Raw genomic sequence first — 19724 nt, 5'->3', positions numbered from 1 at the left:
TGCATGGAAAGTCAGCCAGGCCAAGGAACATCCAAAAAGAACTGTGATTTGAGTTTAGAAGGAATTTCTTTTTTCTTGGTAGCTTCTGTGATTCTTTGAAGATCTTCCAAGAGAATCAAATGACCAAAATGTGAATGAAGTTCTAACACTTTGCTTGATATTGGGTGGCACAGATGTAAAACCAGGGGCATTTTGAATTAATTTATTTATAGTAATAAAATCATGGAATTAATACAACCATCTCCCTATGCTAATAGAAAGGCACATAATTAAGTAAAAACACATGTAGAATGATGCTGATTCTTGAGGGCTGTAACAGTCTTTAGAGAGCATCTTATCTGATGTCTCATAAAAATTAATGTTTAATTTGAGCGTTACTCATTACAGAAGTATTTATGTTAATTGTGGTAAATTTGGAAGCTAATACAAATTCACAAATAAGAAAATAAAAATTGTCCTTATGCCTACCACCCAGAGAAAACAATTATTAATATTTTGGAGCCAACTAGGGACGCCTGGGTGGTGCAGTCAGCTGAGGGTCCGACTCTGGATTTTGGCTCAGGTCATGATCTCAGGATCCTGTGATCCAGCCTCGCATTAGGTTCTGGACAAAGAGGGAGTCTGCTTGAGGATTTCCCTCAGTCTCCCTGTGTCCCTCCCCTATGTTGTCCTCTCATCCTATTTCTCTCTCTCTAAAATAAATAAATAAATCTTTAAAAAAAATATTTTGGGGCCTGCTAAATGTCCCTTCCTTTTCCTCCACGCAAAAATATGTTTATACATTTAGGACTGTATGGTTCATATTATTTTTGAAACCTACTTCTGTACTTAGTACATATTATGAAAATAATTCCATGTAATTAAATATTTTACAATGCAAGTTGGGTGGGTCCATTCTATTCCATACTATACGTATAGTAGATAATGTAATACTCCTTGCATGGCTTCTATTTTGTACATTTAAAATCAAGGACCAGGGAGAAGCTACTTGCCCCAGTTCACACAGCTGATTCCTATCAGAGCCAGGATGCGGTTTCACATCTTAAGCACCAAGTTCAGAGCTCTGGTCATTTGTGCATCTGATGCCAAGTTCTTAGTTTAGCTATTACTCCCATTTCCCCTTTTGAATCTCAAAATGAGCCAGCCAGTTTGAATGATGCTTTATTCTGTCCCCACGCTAATGACTACATTTGCTAAGTGTTGATCATATGCCGTGTCTGTAATAACACTATGTATAGGTGATGGTCTTTGGAGCTGCAGGAGGAAAGACTGGAGGAGTCATGGGGCCAGACTGGGAGACATGTGGAGTCCTTAAGAAGCAGACTGAATTTTAGCTTCTTAGAGGTGATAAAGAGCCCCTTAAGGGATTTTTTAAAGATTTGTTTATTTTTAGAGAAAAAGAGAGAATGAATGGGGGTGGGGTGTGGGAGGGAGAGGCAGAGGAAGAGACAGAATCCCAAGCAGACTCCTAGCTGAGTTCAGAGACTGATGCAGGGCTTGATCTCACGACCCTGAGATCATGATCTGAGACAAAATCAAGAGTTGGAAGCTCAACCGACCAAGTAACCCAAGTGTCTTGGAGCCCCTTCTGGGTTTTAAGAAGGATAATGAATTGACCAGATGTTTCTGATGGTTTTGAGAGGGATGCGTCAAGAGTGGAGGCTGGGAGATCAGTTAGGTGACAGCAGCCCAGAGATGAGAATGAGGATCTTTCTAGGACAGCAGCATTATGGCATGGAGGATGCATGTGGGATAATAATTGTTAGTATCAATCAAGTGCTTGCTCTGTTCCAGGCCTTATGCTAACTTTCCATGATCACATTTTATCTCTTGGATACTCCTACAACATAGGACGGGTTGTTACTCTCCCTTGACATATAAGAAAAGCCGTGCTCAGAGGGATTGTCACTTTTTATGAATTCCCTTGGGATCACACAGCTGGCCAATGGCAGTGCTGGGGTTTGAACCTAAGTGCCTTAACTCCTAAACCTGTACTCAGACCTGTTGTGATAGAGCACTTCCTTACAAGGCATACTGAGATAGATGAGTCTCCAGGGATTGATAAGATACTGGGGGAGAGGGTGCCCCTCCTGTTTTGGACTCAGAGTCATCTGCTGAGGTAGGGAGTTGTCATGGAAGGCCTCCTGAACAGAGTGGGAGATGCTGGTCTGAAGTATTTGGGACCATCTGGCTGGAGATGCAGCCAGGCCACCCGTGGAAGGTTCTTCACACTCTGCATTACAGGTGTACCTAACCCCCAGGTACAACCAGCAGAGTGCCGCTGAACCAAGGTGAGCTCCTGAAGTGTTGGCTAACCCCTGACTGCACGAGCAGGCTCTGGCTGCCAATGGGACGCGCAGTGGCCGCTGATCTGCTGATCTGTAACTCAGTGAACGAGAAGGTTGAAAGAGCTCTTCTGATCCTTATTAGTTTAGTTCCATGGATAGCAAAGTGTGAGTCAATAGAAGACTCGCCAATAACTGACCTTGAATCAGGAAGAAGCTGAGAAAAATACTCTGACCTCGCGGCAGTGAGCTTGGGATTGGATTCACGTTCACAGCCCTACTTACAATTTCACTACAAGCTCTTCCCGAAGGCCTTGGAACAGAATTCAGAACTAATAAACCTCTCTCCTAAGAAGGGGGGAGGGGCTAGGAATGCACCGCTACGGATCTCCTGCTGTGTACCAGGCACATCAGAGCCTCACGTGGCCCCGGGATAGAGGACAGTTATTTCATTTCACTGACAGGCAAACTGAGGGCCAGAGCTGGTTGGTTTAATTTTATTCTTACCACAAATGCGGCTTATTTTGTTCCTACATCACTTCCCCCTCTGTTTGGCCATGGCCACACCTACTGCCACTATCTATTTTACCTAATTTGAAATGGTTTTGACTTTCTTTGAACCCTGGGCATATCGTGAGAGATTCTTCAGCTTGACTTAGAAGAAGTGTGTGCCGTAGCGACAAGGGTGGACTTCGAAGCCAGGACAACCCCGTTTGACCCCAGATCTGTTCGTTACTAGCCATGGGCACCAGGGAAGCTGTTTAGCCTTTCCGAGCCCATGTTCTTCGGATGGTTATTATGAGGATCAAGCAAGGTCATGTACATAAAGTGTCTGACACATAAAAAAAAATTAGCATCTAGAATTTACAAAGAACCCTCACAAATCCAGTAAGAAAAAGGCAAGGAGCCTAACAGAACAGCAGCCAAAGCATAGGACCTGACAGTTCACTTAAAAGTAAATCCAAATGGTTAATAAACAAACAAAAATGCACAAACTTGCTCATGATCAAGGAAGTACTGATGGGAAAAATGAGACAAAATCCATACCCAAGAGTTTGACAAGAATTTTAAAAGTCTAACAAGGGTGGGGGTGGGAACAAGGAGCCACAAGACCATTGCTTGTAAGAGGAGAATTGTGAGAAAGACAATGAGGTGACCAGATGGCTCTGATGGCTTTGAGAGGGGTGCATCCAGAGTGGAGAGCAGTTTGGCAATACTGTACAAAGTGGGAATTAGAAACACCTCACAATCCAGCGAGTGTGCTTTTAGAGATAAGTTCCAGGAGACGTTTTCGATAATGGTCACTGAAGCATTTTTTAAGTATGGAAAACTACTAACAGCCTGAATATCTATTAATAGGTCAAATGATAAATATATTTTGATACATTCATATTATGTAATTGGAACATATTACCGCTGCTGATTGTGAAAGCAGTCTGCAGAATTACATCTGTAGCCATCAAACTAGATGCATCAAAGAAATGCAGTACTGCACGACACCAAAACAATTTTATAAGCAATTTATAATATAGACATCACTAAATGTATATTAAAAAACATGGATGGAAAGGATATACAGTAAGTGCATTAGAAGTTGGCTGTTAGGAGGAGGGAATAATGTTGGGGACGAGAGACCATCTGAATATCATAGCAAAATAGCATAGCAAAATATCTGAAATACTTTACCCTTTTAAAATGCAGAAGTAAGGGCACCTGGGTGGCATAGTTAGTTAAACCTCTGACTCTTGATTTTGGCTCAGGTTGTGATCCCAGGGTGATGGGATAGAGCCCCGCATTGGGCTCAATGCTCAGCACGGAATCTGCTGGAGATTCTTTCTCTCCCTCTGCCCCTCCCACTCTTGTGCTCTTTCTCTCTCTAAAATAAATAAATAAATCTTCAAAAAATCTTTAAGTCTTTAAAAAATGAAGAAGTAAATATGACTCATTATTAACGTTATTCCCAGGGTTTGGTTCATAGATGTTGATATAATTATTATCCAGCACCTTTTCTGAGGCTTTTTGGACAATCTTTGCCTCATATTTTTCTCATTTGGTGGGCCCCTTGCTATGGTCTCAGTTAGCGCTAAGCTTCCTACACCTGAGGCCACTGCCTATGCCACTGCTGGCTCAGGTGAAGCTCCGTGTTGCAGGAGTGGGGTCTGGCTTCCCCATGGGGCTGTGTGAGGGACCATGGGCTGTCACCAGGAAGGTCATCTGGAGACTGAGCTGTGACTCAAGAGAGACAGGAAAGGGATAGATCCAGGAAAGAAATTTCTCTCCCTTTCTGTGTCTGAGCCACCTTTCCTTACTTCACTGCCCATCCAGAGACATTTCAACTGAGTGGTTCCTTTCTTTTTCTTTTTCTTTCTTTTTTATTTTTAAAGACTTTATTTATTTATTTGAGAAAGTGAAAGAGCACAAGCAGGGGGAATTGCAGGCAGAGGCAGAAGGAGAAGCAGGCTCCCTGCTGAGCAGGGAGCCCCATGTGGGACTTGATCCCAGGACCCCAGGATCATGACCTGAGCTGAAGACAGACGCTTCACTAACTGAGCTACCCAGGTATCCCTGAGTGGCTGCTTTCAATCTTCTCATGACCCATGTGGCCACAAAATACCATGTCAGCTTATGCTTGTCTCCAGACCTCTTCTCCCTCTCTTTCACTGCGCTGGAGTTGTGCTGGCCCCTCCGCCTTATTTCCAGTTCTGTTGCGAGAAATCTAGGGTGAGACATTATTTTTTGTACTTTTCTGTATTTCACAAATAATCCAGGGCAAGGAGCATAGTAAGCGTTCAATGCTACTATTAATATTGTCAAAGCCAAATTATAATCAGACCTCATGCATCTCAGAGCTGTTAAATTGGAAGGAATCATAAATTATTAGGTTTGGAGGAAGGAGACTGGAGCTACTCTTTAGTTACTACTCAGTCCTAACTTTACAACTGAAAACAAGGGATTTTGCCTAGACTTGTAAGCCAGAGAGCTCCTGAGCTGAGAAATAGAAGTCAATATCCAATGGTCCTCAAGTTTTGGTGATGCCACCTCAATCATCTTCCCCAAGGCTCCATTTCCAACTGGGAGTTGAGCCCTTTTCGAGCATGTGATGGTGAGGACTTACTCTCCACTGTGATTCAGGTTGTCGTAGCGCAGAAAGAGGCCCGCATAGATGGTCTCGGTCAGCAGAGCGTAGATGGCGATCATAATGAGCAGCACAGCCAGCTTCAGGACAGAGTTCAGGCGGAGGAAAACTGCACAAGTCACCATGGCAAGCACCCCGGTGAAGACGAAGTACTGGAAACAGAGAGAGGGGAGGTGGTCAGAATCCAACAGAGTGTGGGAGGGCCAGTCCCCTCAGCACAGATGCCAGTGGGTCTCCTGACGCAGATGGCAGCTGAGCACCTCCATTTGGAGACCTCAGGCTGCCTCAAGTTCAACAGGCCTCCAGTAGAACTCACGGCTTCCTTACCACCTCCTGAGGCTCTGTTCCCTGGCCTTTGGGGACCATTTATGCCAGTCCTAAGCCAAAGAACCCTCGGTCTTTTCTTTGCTGCCTTTCTCTTCCCCACACTCCACAGCCAGGCCACCCCACGTCTGCAGCCTCCACTTCCTTCAGGGAGCTCACACCCAGGCAGCCCTCCTCCCCCGAGCATTTTCTGCTCTGGTTCCCGAACAGTTTCTGGCAGCTCTGTCCGCTGGCAGCCCGCAACCCCCACTGAACACACATTGTCTTTTTCTCTCCAGAATTTCTAAAACACAGACCTCATCATGCCTCGCCTCAGCTTGAAGGACTTTCATGGCCCACCAGTCCCTCAAACTCGAGTGGGAAGCTCCCAAGGCCAGCACAGATCAGATTTCCCTTCATTTTCTAAACCCAACGTATGCTTCAGCCTCCCTATCTACCTGCACCTCCCATGGCTGTTTCCCAGCTCTCCTGGGCGTCCAAGCTCTGCATCTCATGGTTCAGAGTCATCCATGTGACTAAGCCTCCATTCTCTGACGAGCATCTTCTCCTCTGAGAAGCCTTAGTGCTCATTTCCAGGTGCCCTGGAAGCTGGCTTTTTCCTCCATAGCACCACCCACATCCAGAATAAGATTCATCTCCTTGTATAAGAAGTAGCTGTTCAAAAGGCCAGTCTGGTGCCATTCAAGCTGGAAATCTGGCACAGGCCCCGCAGCTCAGTCTTCCCAGCCATAGTTCAGCCCTTTGTAGGATGGTGCCCAGCCTCTTATCCTGCCCACTGTAGCATTATGAATGGCAGGTTTGGATTCTGACTCTCCAGTGGGAAAAAAGATAAAAGTCACATTATTAAGACCCACGTGGTTCTCTTGTAATTTTCAAAATAACTGGCCAAGATGGGAATCATAATTCCCACTTTACCGGTGAAGAGACTGAGGCTCACAGAGATCACGTGAATTGTTCCAATTCTCACAACTGGAAAATGGCACCTAGGACCCTTGGAAGCAATCTGTCCATGTACGTGTGACTGCAGTGGGCACATTGAGCTTGATAATCCCTAAAATCCACTCTAGCCCTCTTATGCGTGGCTCTTTGTAGCAATTGGATGTCTCCTTTCCCCTATTACAGTAAGAGTTTCTGGATGGGCAGAAGAGACCATAAGAACTTCTAGACATCTCCAAGTGACTATGGAAGACACGTTTATTGAGTTCCTAAGTCAAACTGACTCATTAATATACATTTTCAACAGCGATATCAACAAATGTGAATAGCACCTTGATGAGACCCCACTGAGCATGAACAAGACTTTATTGTGCATGTCGTAGACTTGGAAATGAATAAGGCTGTGTCCCTATCCCTAAAGACCCCTGTGTCTGGGACACCCTTCACTTTTATCTTTCTTTCTTAGTAAATCCAATCGTGTCCATGTCTGAAATGGATGATGAGCTTTCTTCAACTCTCCTTTAAGATCTTCCCTTGGCAAGATTTTCAGGTGACTCATCTTGATACCCTGAAGCCATCATTTTAACAGATATAGGAGAGTTGGGTAGACCTGAAGCATCTTGTTTCATTGTTACCTGCATCATAATGAAGGGTTGTGCATGGTTTTGTCAATGCAAATTACAAATTGTGTATTAAATTAAAGCTGTCAAAATGATTATGCTCTTGAGCAAAAGTTAATGAAGGCACAACAGTTAAGTTTAAGAAGTGTGATAAGGACTTACTATGTGGCTGTTGCAATCAAGGCATGTTGCTAGGCACTGGGAATTCCAAGGTGAGAGATGGCCTGGACCACATCCAGCGGTCTAAGATGTAAAGCCAATATGAAGAGACCAACACCAATGTGCTGGATGTTCTCTGCCAGCAATATGAACCTTATGGTGATGCTGTAAACCACAGGAAATCAGCAGCATAAGGACCCTGGGTAGATAACACCAGGAGCTTTTCCTCTGTCTCTTCTCTAGCTTGAATGAATAGTGGGAGTGGGACCAGGGAATGGAGAGGAACAGGAAGCAACTGAAGTATTATAACTTTGAAAAACCTCTCTTTCAGCTGCATCTGGACCCATAAATTGAATGTTTCCTACAACTTGGGAGGATGCTGGGCCCAACACAATGACTAAATTTCTTTCAAACAACCAATAGTCTCTGTGTTCTTTTAAGTTATCCAAGGAACTCAGATGCCCCACAGCTTCTAGAGTGCCCCCTGAATGGGTCCTAGGCATTAGAGTTTCACAGGTATGGCAGGGCAGAGATAGGAGGCAAAGCCACGTTGCAAAAACTTTTGTATGTGCTGCTGAGAAGTGTGCACTTTATTCTGCAAGGAGCCACAGGTGGGTTTCAAGTTTGTAATGGATTCAACAGGTCAGTGGTCTAGGAATGAACTGGGGGGTAGATAAGTACAGGAGGGATTATTAAGTCGTGGAGAAAAAGTGAAGATTTAATGACAAGTTTGGGGACAAACCCAATGGATGGGGCAAGAAACATGTGTAACTTTACATGAAGGTGGGGAGAGGGAGGAGTCGGAGCTGGTGGTAAGCATTCCAGCAGGGATTAATCTATTAACTAAGAGAAAAAACCAACTACAGAATGAGGGTGGGGAAAAGGAATGCATTCAGCTTTAGGGTTCTCAAGCTTCAGGAATGGAGGATGATCCAGAAAAGACAACTGAGGGCAACCACAAGTGTGAGGCTGAGGCTCGGAAGAGAGATGGGTCCGGAGACATGTTTGACATGGTTCACCTGACCCCACAGTGTGGAGATTGTCCAAGAAGAACATGAAAAGTAAAGACAGAAGATACAGAGACTAATGTGTAGAGTCTCTCATGTTTGAGGGGCTGTGGGAGAAAAGAAATAAGAACATTCATTAGGGATTATTGAGGGTACGAGAGGACAATGAGGAGACAAGTGTGAAAAAATAGGAAGCCCCCCCCCAAAATAAAAATCTCCATAGACAAAGATTTTCAGAGGAGCATTTCAAAGGCAATGCATAGAAAATGTTTTCAAAATAACTTAATGCCAAAAAGCAGGATATAAAATTTTATAGGCACTATAATCACAACAATGCAAAGTATGGACATATAGAACATGGCTTTGGTGTGGATAATTTCCATCTGTAAAGTCCTTTAATCTGATCATAACACCAAATACCAAATGAGGCAGGGACAAATGTACTGTTCTGCCATGAGTCCCTCTATTCCTGAGAAGTCTGCATCCCGTATCATCATGGGGTTCTCTATGTCTTCCTAGGTTTTAAATGATGAAACATAGTCCCACCAGGGTATGTATGAGAAATGGTAGGGACTGGTCAGTTTCTAGCAATTTTTAATAGAGAACACAGACATTTTAAGGGGATAAGAGACCTAATCATGATATGGCAGTTTTGACCAGGAAAATAAAAGATTGACTGCCCCAGTGAGTGCCAGCGCCTTGGTGCCCAAGTTAGGAAAAAAGAGGTGAGAGGCATTTCAGTAGTGAGGTTGACATGTGGGTAGGAGAAGAGGGACAGACACTGAGGATGTGTAGGTGGGAGGCAGCCCAGGTCCTCACACTAGATGAACACCCGGTAACGTGAGGGGATCAATGGGAATGGCAATGCCTGCGCATTGGGGTAAGTTGGTGGGAGGTGGAAGTAGTGATCACAACCAAACATTTGCTGGGCATGAATTCTGTGCAAGGTACTTTATGAGTGGCTTCCTATGCCTCCACTTACTTCACTCTTGAAATGATCCAAGGACAGGTACTATTCTTACAGTCATTTTACAGAAGAGGGAAGCATATAGAACACATTTCTCCTTCTGAATAATTGAGATTTTCTTCTGTCAGGTAATACATTGACTTGGGAAATGACAAATAAAGCAAAATCTTCTAAGTCTGTACTGAAAAAAAGTTGGACTCCCATGCCATGGCAAAGGATTCAGAGGATAGCTGGGGATTGTGTTTGCATGAAAAAAGTATTTTGCCCAAATTCTACAATTGTTGAATGAGGACCTACTGGGGATCAAGAACTGTGCCAGGCTGGAAGGCACTGTTCTAAGGTCAGGACACTGTCACAAAGTATCATAAATGATCTTGGCAATAGGTACACATTCTCCTCCTGGAAGAGGAGGAAGCAGAAGGATATTACACCATGGTAACATGAAGAAGGACTTGAACTCAGCCCCACACAAGTCATGCATGCTGGGCTGTCAGCCCCCCTTTGGTTGCTGCCAGATCCCATGGCATTATAAATTCACAGAAGAAAGAGGAAAGACGACTGACAATTTTCAGAAGTCACGGTTCTTCAAGGAAAGAATGCAAACTTTCTGATTCACACAGAACCTGGTTTTCGATGATAACTCTTGGTTCCATCAGCGCAGTGAAGTACATATGGACCAAAGACAGAGGCTTCTCTGCTTCATCCTGAGCCTCCCCTTTCCACACAGTCCAGGAGTGACAGTGTCGGGACCCGAGGGTGACCACGGGTGCAGGTGAGATGAATAACCTGACATTCCTCGCTCTTTACTGGATTGTGTGAGGCAGGGGAGAGGGGCATTTTGTTTAGGCTGGATGCTCTGCTATAATCTGACTATGCTTTGTCTTCTTCTAGATCCTCGTTTTGATGACTGGCCTCTTCCCCCCCCCCCCCCATACTAGAGGAAGAATGGTGAATGTTCTCTTGGTTATTATAGTTGTTAGCTTACATCTGTCGAAATTGCATTTAAAGTCCACAAGTAGATGTGGGTGTTTATATCTGACTTGGGTTGAGGGGAGATAAACTATTCTAGATATTTCCTAGAAGCAACTACATTCACAGTTGACACTCTAACCTCATAATCCTTCCTGGAAAGACATACCTGTATTAATGATGTGTACAAATAATGACTATGCCAGGAAAGCTGTGAAGCAAAACATAATAAAAAAAACACCTACACAGTATCTATATCTTATGGAAAGGCGTTACAATACAATATTTTTAAAAGTAGGATCATGCTTATCTTGGTGGTGCTTATTAGACGATTCAACACAGACACTTGCAAGATTATGTCCTTGTCTTGGCTGTGCTTCTTTGATGACTGAACTCAGATCTTTGTAAATCATCATCAGAGTCCATTTTTGAAAAACATCAAAGATGCAGTCTGTGTTTGATTCCTGAACAGCGATGTCCAGCCAGATCATGCATCTCAGTGACTTTCAAAAATTAAATGTTCTTCCAGAGGACGGCAATTTGACATTGTGAAACATGTATCTAAGAAGTATACGCTGTCAGCTAAGAATGAGCAGCAGAGAGGAACATGGTGACACTGTGGGAATTAAGTGTGTGCCCTTCAAGGCCACTCCCTCAGCATGGGCAACAAGTACAGGGTCTTGAAGGATCTGGCTCCCTGAGAATGATGCAATGCAAGGTGGTCACCATCTCAGAAACAATTGGTGAGGCCAGAAGAGTGAGATTATGAAAGGGAAACACGGTACGAAAATATGGCCTGTTCAAGTGTTTAGTCTGGACACATGATCATGTAGATAATCTCATGTTTGGAGCAGAGATTCGTGTGCATTTAAGAAATTTGTAACGTCCCTATCTTCCTTAAATTCAGATCTCTACTTGGGCAGGCACTATTTTTCCCTAGTTGCCGAAGGCTTTAAGAAAGAAACTAACATTTAATGAATGTTTTATTGATGTCATCTCTCTTTGTCATCCCAACAATCTTATGAGATAGGTATTATTAATAATTCCATTATAAGGGTGAGTGGGTGGCTCAGTTAAGCAACTGACTCTTAATCTCAACTTAGATCTTGATCTCAAGGTCATGAGTTGAAGCCCCACATTAGGCTCCACAAAACAAAACAAAACAAAACAACAATAACAACAAATAATCCCATTATATAGCTGAAAAAACCAAGGCTCAGAGAAGTTAAGTGACTTGTTCAAGGCTTCAAAGCAAGTAAATGGCAGAAGAAGAGTCCTCCTCCCTCACTCGAGGTCACCACGCAACCTCTATCACCCACACTTATTCTGTTTCCCATGTTCTGCTAATGTCCTTAAAGACTTGAAACCTAAGCTTCGGCATGATGGAGTCTGTTGGTTTTTAGATCACCCTTTGCCTGCATAGCTTTTGGGCTCTTTGTGGGGAAAGGCAATTCCAAAAACTGATTATCATTTGGAAAAAAACACATCAATATTCTTGATATATTTAGCCATAACATCTAATTGGTTCTGTGCAGAAACAAAATGAGCTCCTATAACAGCCCTCTGTTCAACTGGAAAAAATTCTGAATTTCCTGCAAAGCCATTTGATACTCCTTCTTCATTTGAATGTTTTGGTGGGGCTATTGCTGCGGGAACACGGGAAAACCTAATTTTATCCTGAATAGCAGCTGGGGATTTCTGACCACCCTCAATAAAGTTTCCTCCAAAACCACTTGGGGTTCAGACTCCCACCTGAGGAATTCACCAGAGAACTGAAGGCACTAGTTTTTATCGTCACTTTTGGGGTTTAAAAAATATGCCTATTTCCTTGATCACATATTCTCTTTTCTTTTAATTGTTTTTCTTCTTCTTTCTGCCTCCTTCTTGCTTTTTCTCCACCTTGTCTTCCTCTTTCCATACCGCCCACCTTTCTTCTCTCATCTTCATCACGAAAGCTAATATTTAATGAGCAAAAACACAGATAATGACACCCTTATGGGAGATCAGCTTTCAGGGACACTTCAAAACATTAGCAACCTCTAACTGCTCCTGCAAATACAGTTGACTATTTATTCAAACGTGCCAGCACATTTATAGGGACTCGCATAATAAAGGGGCTCAGCTCTAAAATGAAGGTCTTCCTACTGAGCCTGCTGAGAACCCCTCGCAAGTGTTTGAGATAATGACACTCTGGGTTTGTGCATGTGCTCTGCACTCGTTTTTGCAAACCCATGTCTCTTCCCTCCCCTAGACGATTTCTCACATCAAAGTTGGAATGCGGCCTTCTTCACTGTCATTTACTGTATCTTCATCCACTTTGAGTAATAGGCAAGCTCCAGTTCAAGACTAAATTATACCTGATACCATATATTAAAACAGCCTCTTATGCTTACATCACATCATCCATGTTTATATGATATGTTTATGTCACAGGCTTCGGACTGAGTCCTCTTTCTCATGGGGTGAGGTAGAGAGGTCAGGTACACAGATGAGGAAGCCACAGCTCAGAGAGATGAAGGGATTTGGGGTCACGCATGTGTGAGTGCTGGGAGGCATTGTGTGTGAATTAAGTCTTTTACAAGGTCTGAATATCTAATTCCTTCTCGTTTGGCGGACAAATCTCTAGGTGGGGAGGCACGTATATCAAGATGGGAACTGGTCCGTCAAATCAGGCCGTCGGTGGTAGATGGTGATGGAAAGAGTTCAGATTCCTATCAATTTGGCCAGTGGGATTCCTGCTTCTGGGGGGATTGCCAAAAGTTGGCGAACTCTGTAAAGGGTCAGCTAGTAAATATTTTGGCTCCGTGGGCCCCACACCATCTCTTGCAGCTACTCAACTCTGCCAACTGTACTATCAGAGTAGCCACAGACAGGGCACCTGGGGGGTTCAGTCAGTTGAGCGGCCAGTTCTTGATTTCGGCTCAGGTCATGATCTTGGGGTCCTGGGGTTGAGCTCCCATTATGCTCCATGCTCAGTGTGGAATCTACTTGAGGACTCTTTTTCCCTCTCCTTCTGCTCCTCCCCATGCTCGTGTGTGCTCTCTTTCTCTCTCTCTAATTAAAAAAATAAATCTTCACCCCAAAAAAGTAGCTATAGACAATTGGTACTAAGTGGGTGTGGCTAAGCTCCAATAAAACTTTACTTACAAAACAGGTGGCAGGCAGAATTTGGCTGGAGGTCACAGTTTGCTCACCCTTGAGCAAGATGATCCTTTGGTTGTGGGAGGAAAGTATTGAAACTCTTATTTAATTTACCTCATCTGCAAACATTTCTATGTTTTGAATATGTTCCACAATGTACACAATATACTAGCACAGTGATAGAGGAATGTAACTTAGAGATAAATGTGTATCAGTGGTGCAGGCTCAAAACCTTCTTATAGGAAATCATAAATACATCATGGCTGACGTTTAATGAGAAGCTACTTTGTGCTAGATGCTACTCTGGACACTTTACATGGATTACTGCATTTAATCCTCATAACTACCCTTGAGGAAGGTACTACTTTCCTTCTTGTTTTATAGATAAGGAAACTGAGGCACAGAGATGATGTTATGTGATCAAAAAGCCACTTTCTTAGGACTGGCAAACCCATGAACGCTGTGGTCCTGAGTTTGGGAGTTTAGATTTGGGGTCAAGTATATGTACTGTTCTAGAGTGATGTGGAAGTCCAGATGAATAGCTCATGAACACCAACTCCATGTCAGATGATACGTTGGAGCTACACATCAGCAAACTCATCTAGGTATGCACCATGACAATATGATATTCCCTAACTCCACAAAAGCCATGAGAAGAAGATATTATTTCTCCTACTTTATAGATAAGGAAGCTCAGGTTCAGGGAGAAGAAGAGCTGACTCAAGATTCCATTGCTAGCAGGTAAAGGGGCTCAGCCGGGATTGAAATCCAGCTTTACCTAGCTCTCCATAGTTGATGGATGGCCAGCTCACTGCATCTGGGGACACTCCTCATGCCCTCCAACCTGAGACATTCTCAGGGAGCTGGTGTCCCACAGAGTCCACAAAGTCTATGCTCTCTCAGTTGAGGTCCCCCAACAAGAGCTAGTTCCATCTTGCCCTGGACTTCCTTAAGAAAAGCTTAGTTCCTCCCTAGGAATGGAGGACCGAGCCTGGATGCAGAAGCACAAGATCAAGAACAAGCCAGATAGGGTTTGAATTGCAGTTCCAAGTCTTGACCACTGAATTAAGAAGAGAAGGACAGAAAGAAAGAAGGAAGGAAAAAAGTGAGGGAGGATGGCAGGCAGGCAGGAGTGGTGCGGAGTGGCACTGAGCAAGTTACTCTCTGGGCCTCTGTTGCATTATCTAGGGAATGGAGATGACAACCGTCTGGAGTATTGAATGATGCCATGTGTACCAAATAGGTGCTCTACACCTTATACAGGGCAGGAGGCCTTCTCTCCTTTTCAGAACATTTCTCACACTGATTCTGGGGCCTAGGTGAGACAACACAGAGCCTTTTCCTCACCCAGGCGGTGGAGGAGTCTTAGAGAACAAGGGTCTACCTGGGTCCCTGGGGTGTGAGGTTGGCTGGGGTCTGCTGGGACAACCCAGCTGTCCTCTCTCCTGACCCCGAATTTCTGCCCCTGAATGTAAAGTTCTGGGCTATCGCTAACACAGCCTAAGACGGTCCTTTGCCCAGTACCATAGGCCCAGGGCAAACCTCTGGTTCTGTGGCCAAGGGAGGGTGAGACTTACATAATGATGGTGGGTCTCTGCTGAGACACCTCCTGACCCTGTGGTGCTGTTTTTTGTTTTACATTTGGTTGTGGTTTTCTGTGTTTGTGACTTTTTAGCCTTTTTCTTTCTATTTCTCCCACTCCTTTCCTCTTTTCCTCCCTTCCCTCCTTCCTTCCTTCTCTTCCTCCTTCCCTCTTTCCTTCTCTCTTCACCCTTCCTTTCCTTCCTCCTCCCCTTCCTCCCTCCTTCCCCCTCTTCCTTCCTCCCTTCCTCCCTTCCGTCTTTCCTTCTCCTCTCCCTCCCCTTCCCTTCCTTCTTTCCTCCTTCCCCCCTACCTCTCTTCCTCCCTTCCCTCCTTCTTGAATGCAGCAAAAGCCATTTGAGCCATAACTCTGCCCTCGACTGGGAACAACAGCACATGCTGCTCTAGGGTTTAGAGATGAGAAGGGGAAATGAATGGGGGAGAGGGAAGGGGAAGAGGAATGTGGACAGAGGTACAGGTGAAGAAGGAAGAAAGGAAGAGGAAGAAGAAGGGAGAATCAGGAAAGGCTGGAGGTAAGGGCAGGAAAAAGGCAGGGGAGAGAGGGAAAGGCAGAGAAGGGGAAGGAGGAAGAGGAGGAACAGGAGGAGGAGGAGACAGAAGAAGAAAGCAGGCCTCTGGAACGCTTTCTGAAACCCTTTGGGCAGTTGTGCTTGTGTGGAGCCGGCGGAGGTACCTAGCCCAAGCCTTGCCAAGGGGAGCTCGAGAATAAATACCTCTGGGTAGGAGCAGATATCTGTAAACACAGCTGAGGAATTGAAAGTCAGGTTCTTCAAGGGTATCGACTTGTCAAAATCACACCACAGCTGCGGATTAAAAAAAAAGAAGAAGAAGAAGAAGAACAACGACAACAACAAAAAACAAAACAAAACAAAACACAGGAACAACAAAGTCAGTGTGAGTGCTGGGAACAAAGCAGTGTGCCTTCACTGCCGAGCCTAGGCAGAAGCCTGGGCAGACCAGGCCCTAAAGGGGGCTTCATTCCAGAATGGAGGGGCCAGCTGGGATCTCCTCTTCCATTTTAAAGAAGGTACTGGCTCAGAAAAAGCTTTTGTAAGCCAGCCTGGAAGCCAGGATAAGACAGCTCTGCTTGCCCCGTCACATAGGGCCAATGGAGAGTGCCTGCGGGGCTCTGAAGAGAGCCAGATGGCAGGAGAAAAGGTCTAGGGTATGCTTGCAACCTGTCTCTTATCAACAGCTGGGAGGATTCCAGGGATCTGAGGGGGGCACGTTCTGCAGAAAGACTCTTAGCATGGGACAGGGGGTGGGAGGACATTCCCTAGGCCAGAAACTGCTGCAGACTTTGCGGTGCTCAGGAAAGAGGAGCTACCATTGGCTGAATGCCTCCTCTGTGCCAGACACTTTGGACAGAAAAGCCTCACAACCACCTTGTGATGTAGCTATTATTTTTATCCCCATTTTACAATAAAAATATATGAAACTCTGAGAAGTAAAGTAACTTGTCTAGGATCACCTAGCTGGTAAGCGGTACAGCTGAGATTTGATGGCAGGTCTATCTGACTCCAAAGCCTCTGAACTTCCTGCCGGACCTCCGTGGCATGGATGGCCCAGATGTAACTTTGACCTCGAGTCACTGAATTTATTTCCAAATCCTGCACCCCAGAAATACCTGATTTGTCAAGACTTGAGATCCTGGCTACGCCTCCGTAGGCCATGATCAATGTTCCTAAGCACTTCCATTTCAATTGCAATAATCTATAAAATATTCATTAGGTGGAGACTTAAGTTAGGTTAGGATTTTCCTTTTTCTTTATCCTATAGAATCCTTTCCTACAAGGCCAACCACAGAGTTTGGGCAACATAGCTCTAAGTAATTACTGGGCCATTCTGGACAACAAATTTCAGGCAGTATAAGCCTCTGACTCACAGGCTGACAACTGACAAGCTGACAAGTTTGAGTCCCTAAACACGTGGAGACCCTCCCTCAGGCCCCAAGGGCACACTGATGGGTTCAACCACAAGACGGATGCCTCCATTAGCCTCTCTCAACATGCCAAGTTCAAAACCTGGAAGGAGACAGATCACTCTTAGAATCTAGAGTAACTAAGCCATGGACAACACAGACTGTTTGTATGTACACAGAAAATGCTGTCACTATCATGTTAACATTTTAGAGAGAAAATGAAATCATTAAAACATGGATCACCAATTAAAAACAATGATAAATATGGCAGCTGGAGAGTCATCTGAGTTCAATGTGTCACATCCAATGTGAACTCTTAGAAAGTCATAGGCAAGATCTCAAGCTTCCTGAAGCGCATTTCCCTTACCCATTGCATGGGAACCGTAATACCTACCTGTAGCACATAGTAGGTGTTCAAGAAATGATGGTTCTTTTATTTCCACCCCCCTACCCCCACTTCCAGAGATAAAATTTAGCATTTGAGGATGAGCATGAGTCGTGGAGTCAGACAGACCTTATTAGCAAGTTATTTCATGTCTCTGAGCCTCAGTTTCCTTCGCCATAAAGTGGGGATAAGGAGACTTACCTCACGGGGTTTATGTGAGGATTTAATAAGAAAAACACGTACAGCTTCTCCTTCAGTGCATGGCACATAGCAGGTAGATACTTAAAGGGAACTCTGATTCACGATTATAGTTGGTTGGCCACTGACAATACAGAAACTTCAGGACGTTTACGCTCCCTTGGAGCAGATAATCTCCCCCACTGGGAAGAGACAATTTGCCACCAGTAAAATGCACAGCTCTGACAGTAGCTGCATTTCTGTTCTCTGTCCCTAAGCTTAGGGCTGCACCAGGCACTTGAAGGTAAGTGGTACCAAGAAAGGCAATGCAAGAAGCTACAGGCTCCATAAACCCTTCATTCTTGCCTGCGCATGAGAAGCCAGAGGGTTGGTGGGTTTGGAATGCTTACGATATTCAAGATGGCGCCCAGGAAGTTAATCAAGATGGATGCAAAGATGATGACGTTCCGGGCCAAATAGGTCTCATTAATCCAACAGCAAGTTTTCCGGAGGATGAGGGGCAAACACTTATAATCCTCTGCCGTGGTGATGAGGACGAGAGCCGAGTGCAGCATAATCAGGATGGAAAACTGGATGGCCATTGGCATCACCCTGCAGGGAAACCCAGAATGTTGGGTCACATGGCATCATTCATGACTGCCCTTCCCCACCCCTGGAACCCAATAATTCTCTAAAGCTCTGTTTGTTCAAGAAAAATCAGCAGGAGACCTTTTCTTAATTATATCCATCCCTAGAATATTTTATCAAGAAACTTTGAAATGACCATCAAATTTCACTTTATTTATTGTTCCTGTCCACCCCCCCCCTTTTTTTGGCTTCCTATATCATTATCTTTCTCACTAGGCAACTGCTGCGAAGGCAACATACCACTGGAATTTTATCTCAATATCCCCACTGTGGGAGGGACCCACATGCCCTTTCTCCTTTGAGGGGGCTTTTATGAAACACTTTACCTCTTGGTCTACTCTGATGCCAAGATCTGAATTTGGCACCTGTTTCAAATCGCTCAGTTTGGTTAGTGATTATCAAGATTTGCAGGGAATATACCATGTGCCATTTGAGATGGGTAAAGGGGCAATTTGAGTTGTAGGTAAGGAGAACTCATCCTTGCCCAAGGCTTCAACATCTCTCCCAAGTACACATCTTGAGCTTCAAGGTCTCACCAAAGCTCTGTCCCATGGTAGCCCCTGTCTATGAACATTTCTGTTGGGTGTCAGGTTGTTTCCAGCAACTTGGTGATCTCAAAGCCCATCTCTGGAGGCATCTTTGACTGCTTCCTCTCCTTACCAACCAACCTCTCAGCAGGCATACTTCTCCTTGGGAATTCATCCCTCATTCTCTGTTCTCTGTTCAGCCATTTGTGTCTCACTTCTCTACCTTTCTTTCACCAGCCAACTGTTGCACATTGAAGGGTACCTGTGGCTCCTCCATCTCTATGGTGAAGTCCATCCATTTGGCTTCAGCATCTTCCAGTGGTCGATGCTCAATCAACATACACTTATGAATGAACGATTGGAGAATATGCTATGATCTATAAAAGGGTTTGAGCAACCATCATTTAGAAGACAGGAAAAGGAATCAAGGGAGGCTTCACAAAAGAGGTACCATTTGGGTCAGGACTTGGAGGTTGAAGAGAGTGTTTTAGGGAAGGAAAAAGCGAGGAGCAGGAGAGTGAGAGTGAGCCGCAAGTTTAGAACTTCCACTAACCCAGGCGGCAAGGCTGTGGGGCTGGAGAGTGCGGGGCTCTCATACATGCTGTGTAGAAAGTTCTGCATGGAGGCAATACACAGATATCCCAAATGCTTTTTTCAGGAAGGACACGGTCGTATCTGTGTATCTGAAGGACAACCGTGGTAGGAGGTGAAGGATGGAGTGAAGAGAAGAGAAAGAGTTTGGCAGAGGTTTAGATAGTTGGGGCCCAAGTTACCAAGGGAAGGACATAAGGTAGCAGCACGGATAACTGGGAGGTTCAGGGAAAGACACAGCATTATTCTTAGTAAATGTTTTCTGTATGTGTGTGGAGGTGTGTGGCAGAGTGACATCATTAAGGGTGACATTCATGTTTTTACCATCT

General features: G+C 44.6%; 1 protein-coding gene across 3 annotated transcripts in view; it reads right to left on the bottom strand.

Moving 5' to 3' along the window:
* The window catches only part of ADCY8 (adenylate cyclase 8), a gene marked incomplete at both ends in the record, with an annotated part of 223421 nt that overhangs the window by 33582 nt on the left and 170115 nt on the right, over positions 1–19724 (bottom strand). For 2 of the 3 annotated variants that reach the window (XM_080799944.1, XM_080799946.1), the window contains 3 exons: positions 5401–5573; positions 15860–15949; positions 18040–18241. In XM_080799944.1, the coding sequence (XP_080656070.1) occupies positions 5401–5573; positions 15860–15949; positions 18040–18241 (465 nt within the window). The remainder of the gene's footprint in view (positions 1–5400; positions 5574–15859; positions 15950–18039; positions 18242–19724) is intronic. The other variant, XM_080799945.1, reaches the window with a different exon arrangement.

The sequence above is a fragment of the Martes martes genome, assembly GCF_963455335.1.
Source record: "Martes martes genome assembly, chromosome: 4".
Classification (NCBI taxonomy): domain Eukaryota; kingdom Metazoa; phylum Chordata; class Mammalia; order Carnivora; family Mustelidae; genus Martes; species Martes martes.
Note: the sequence above shows the minus strand (reverse complement) of the source record. Positions and strands in the feature narration are given on the sequence as shown.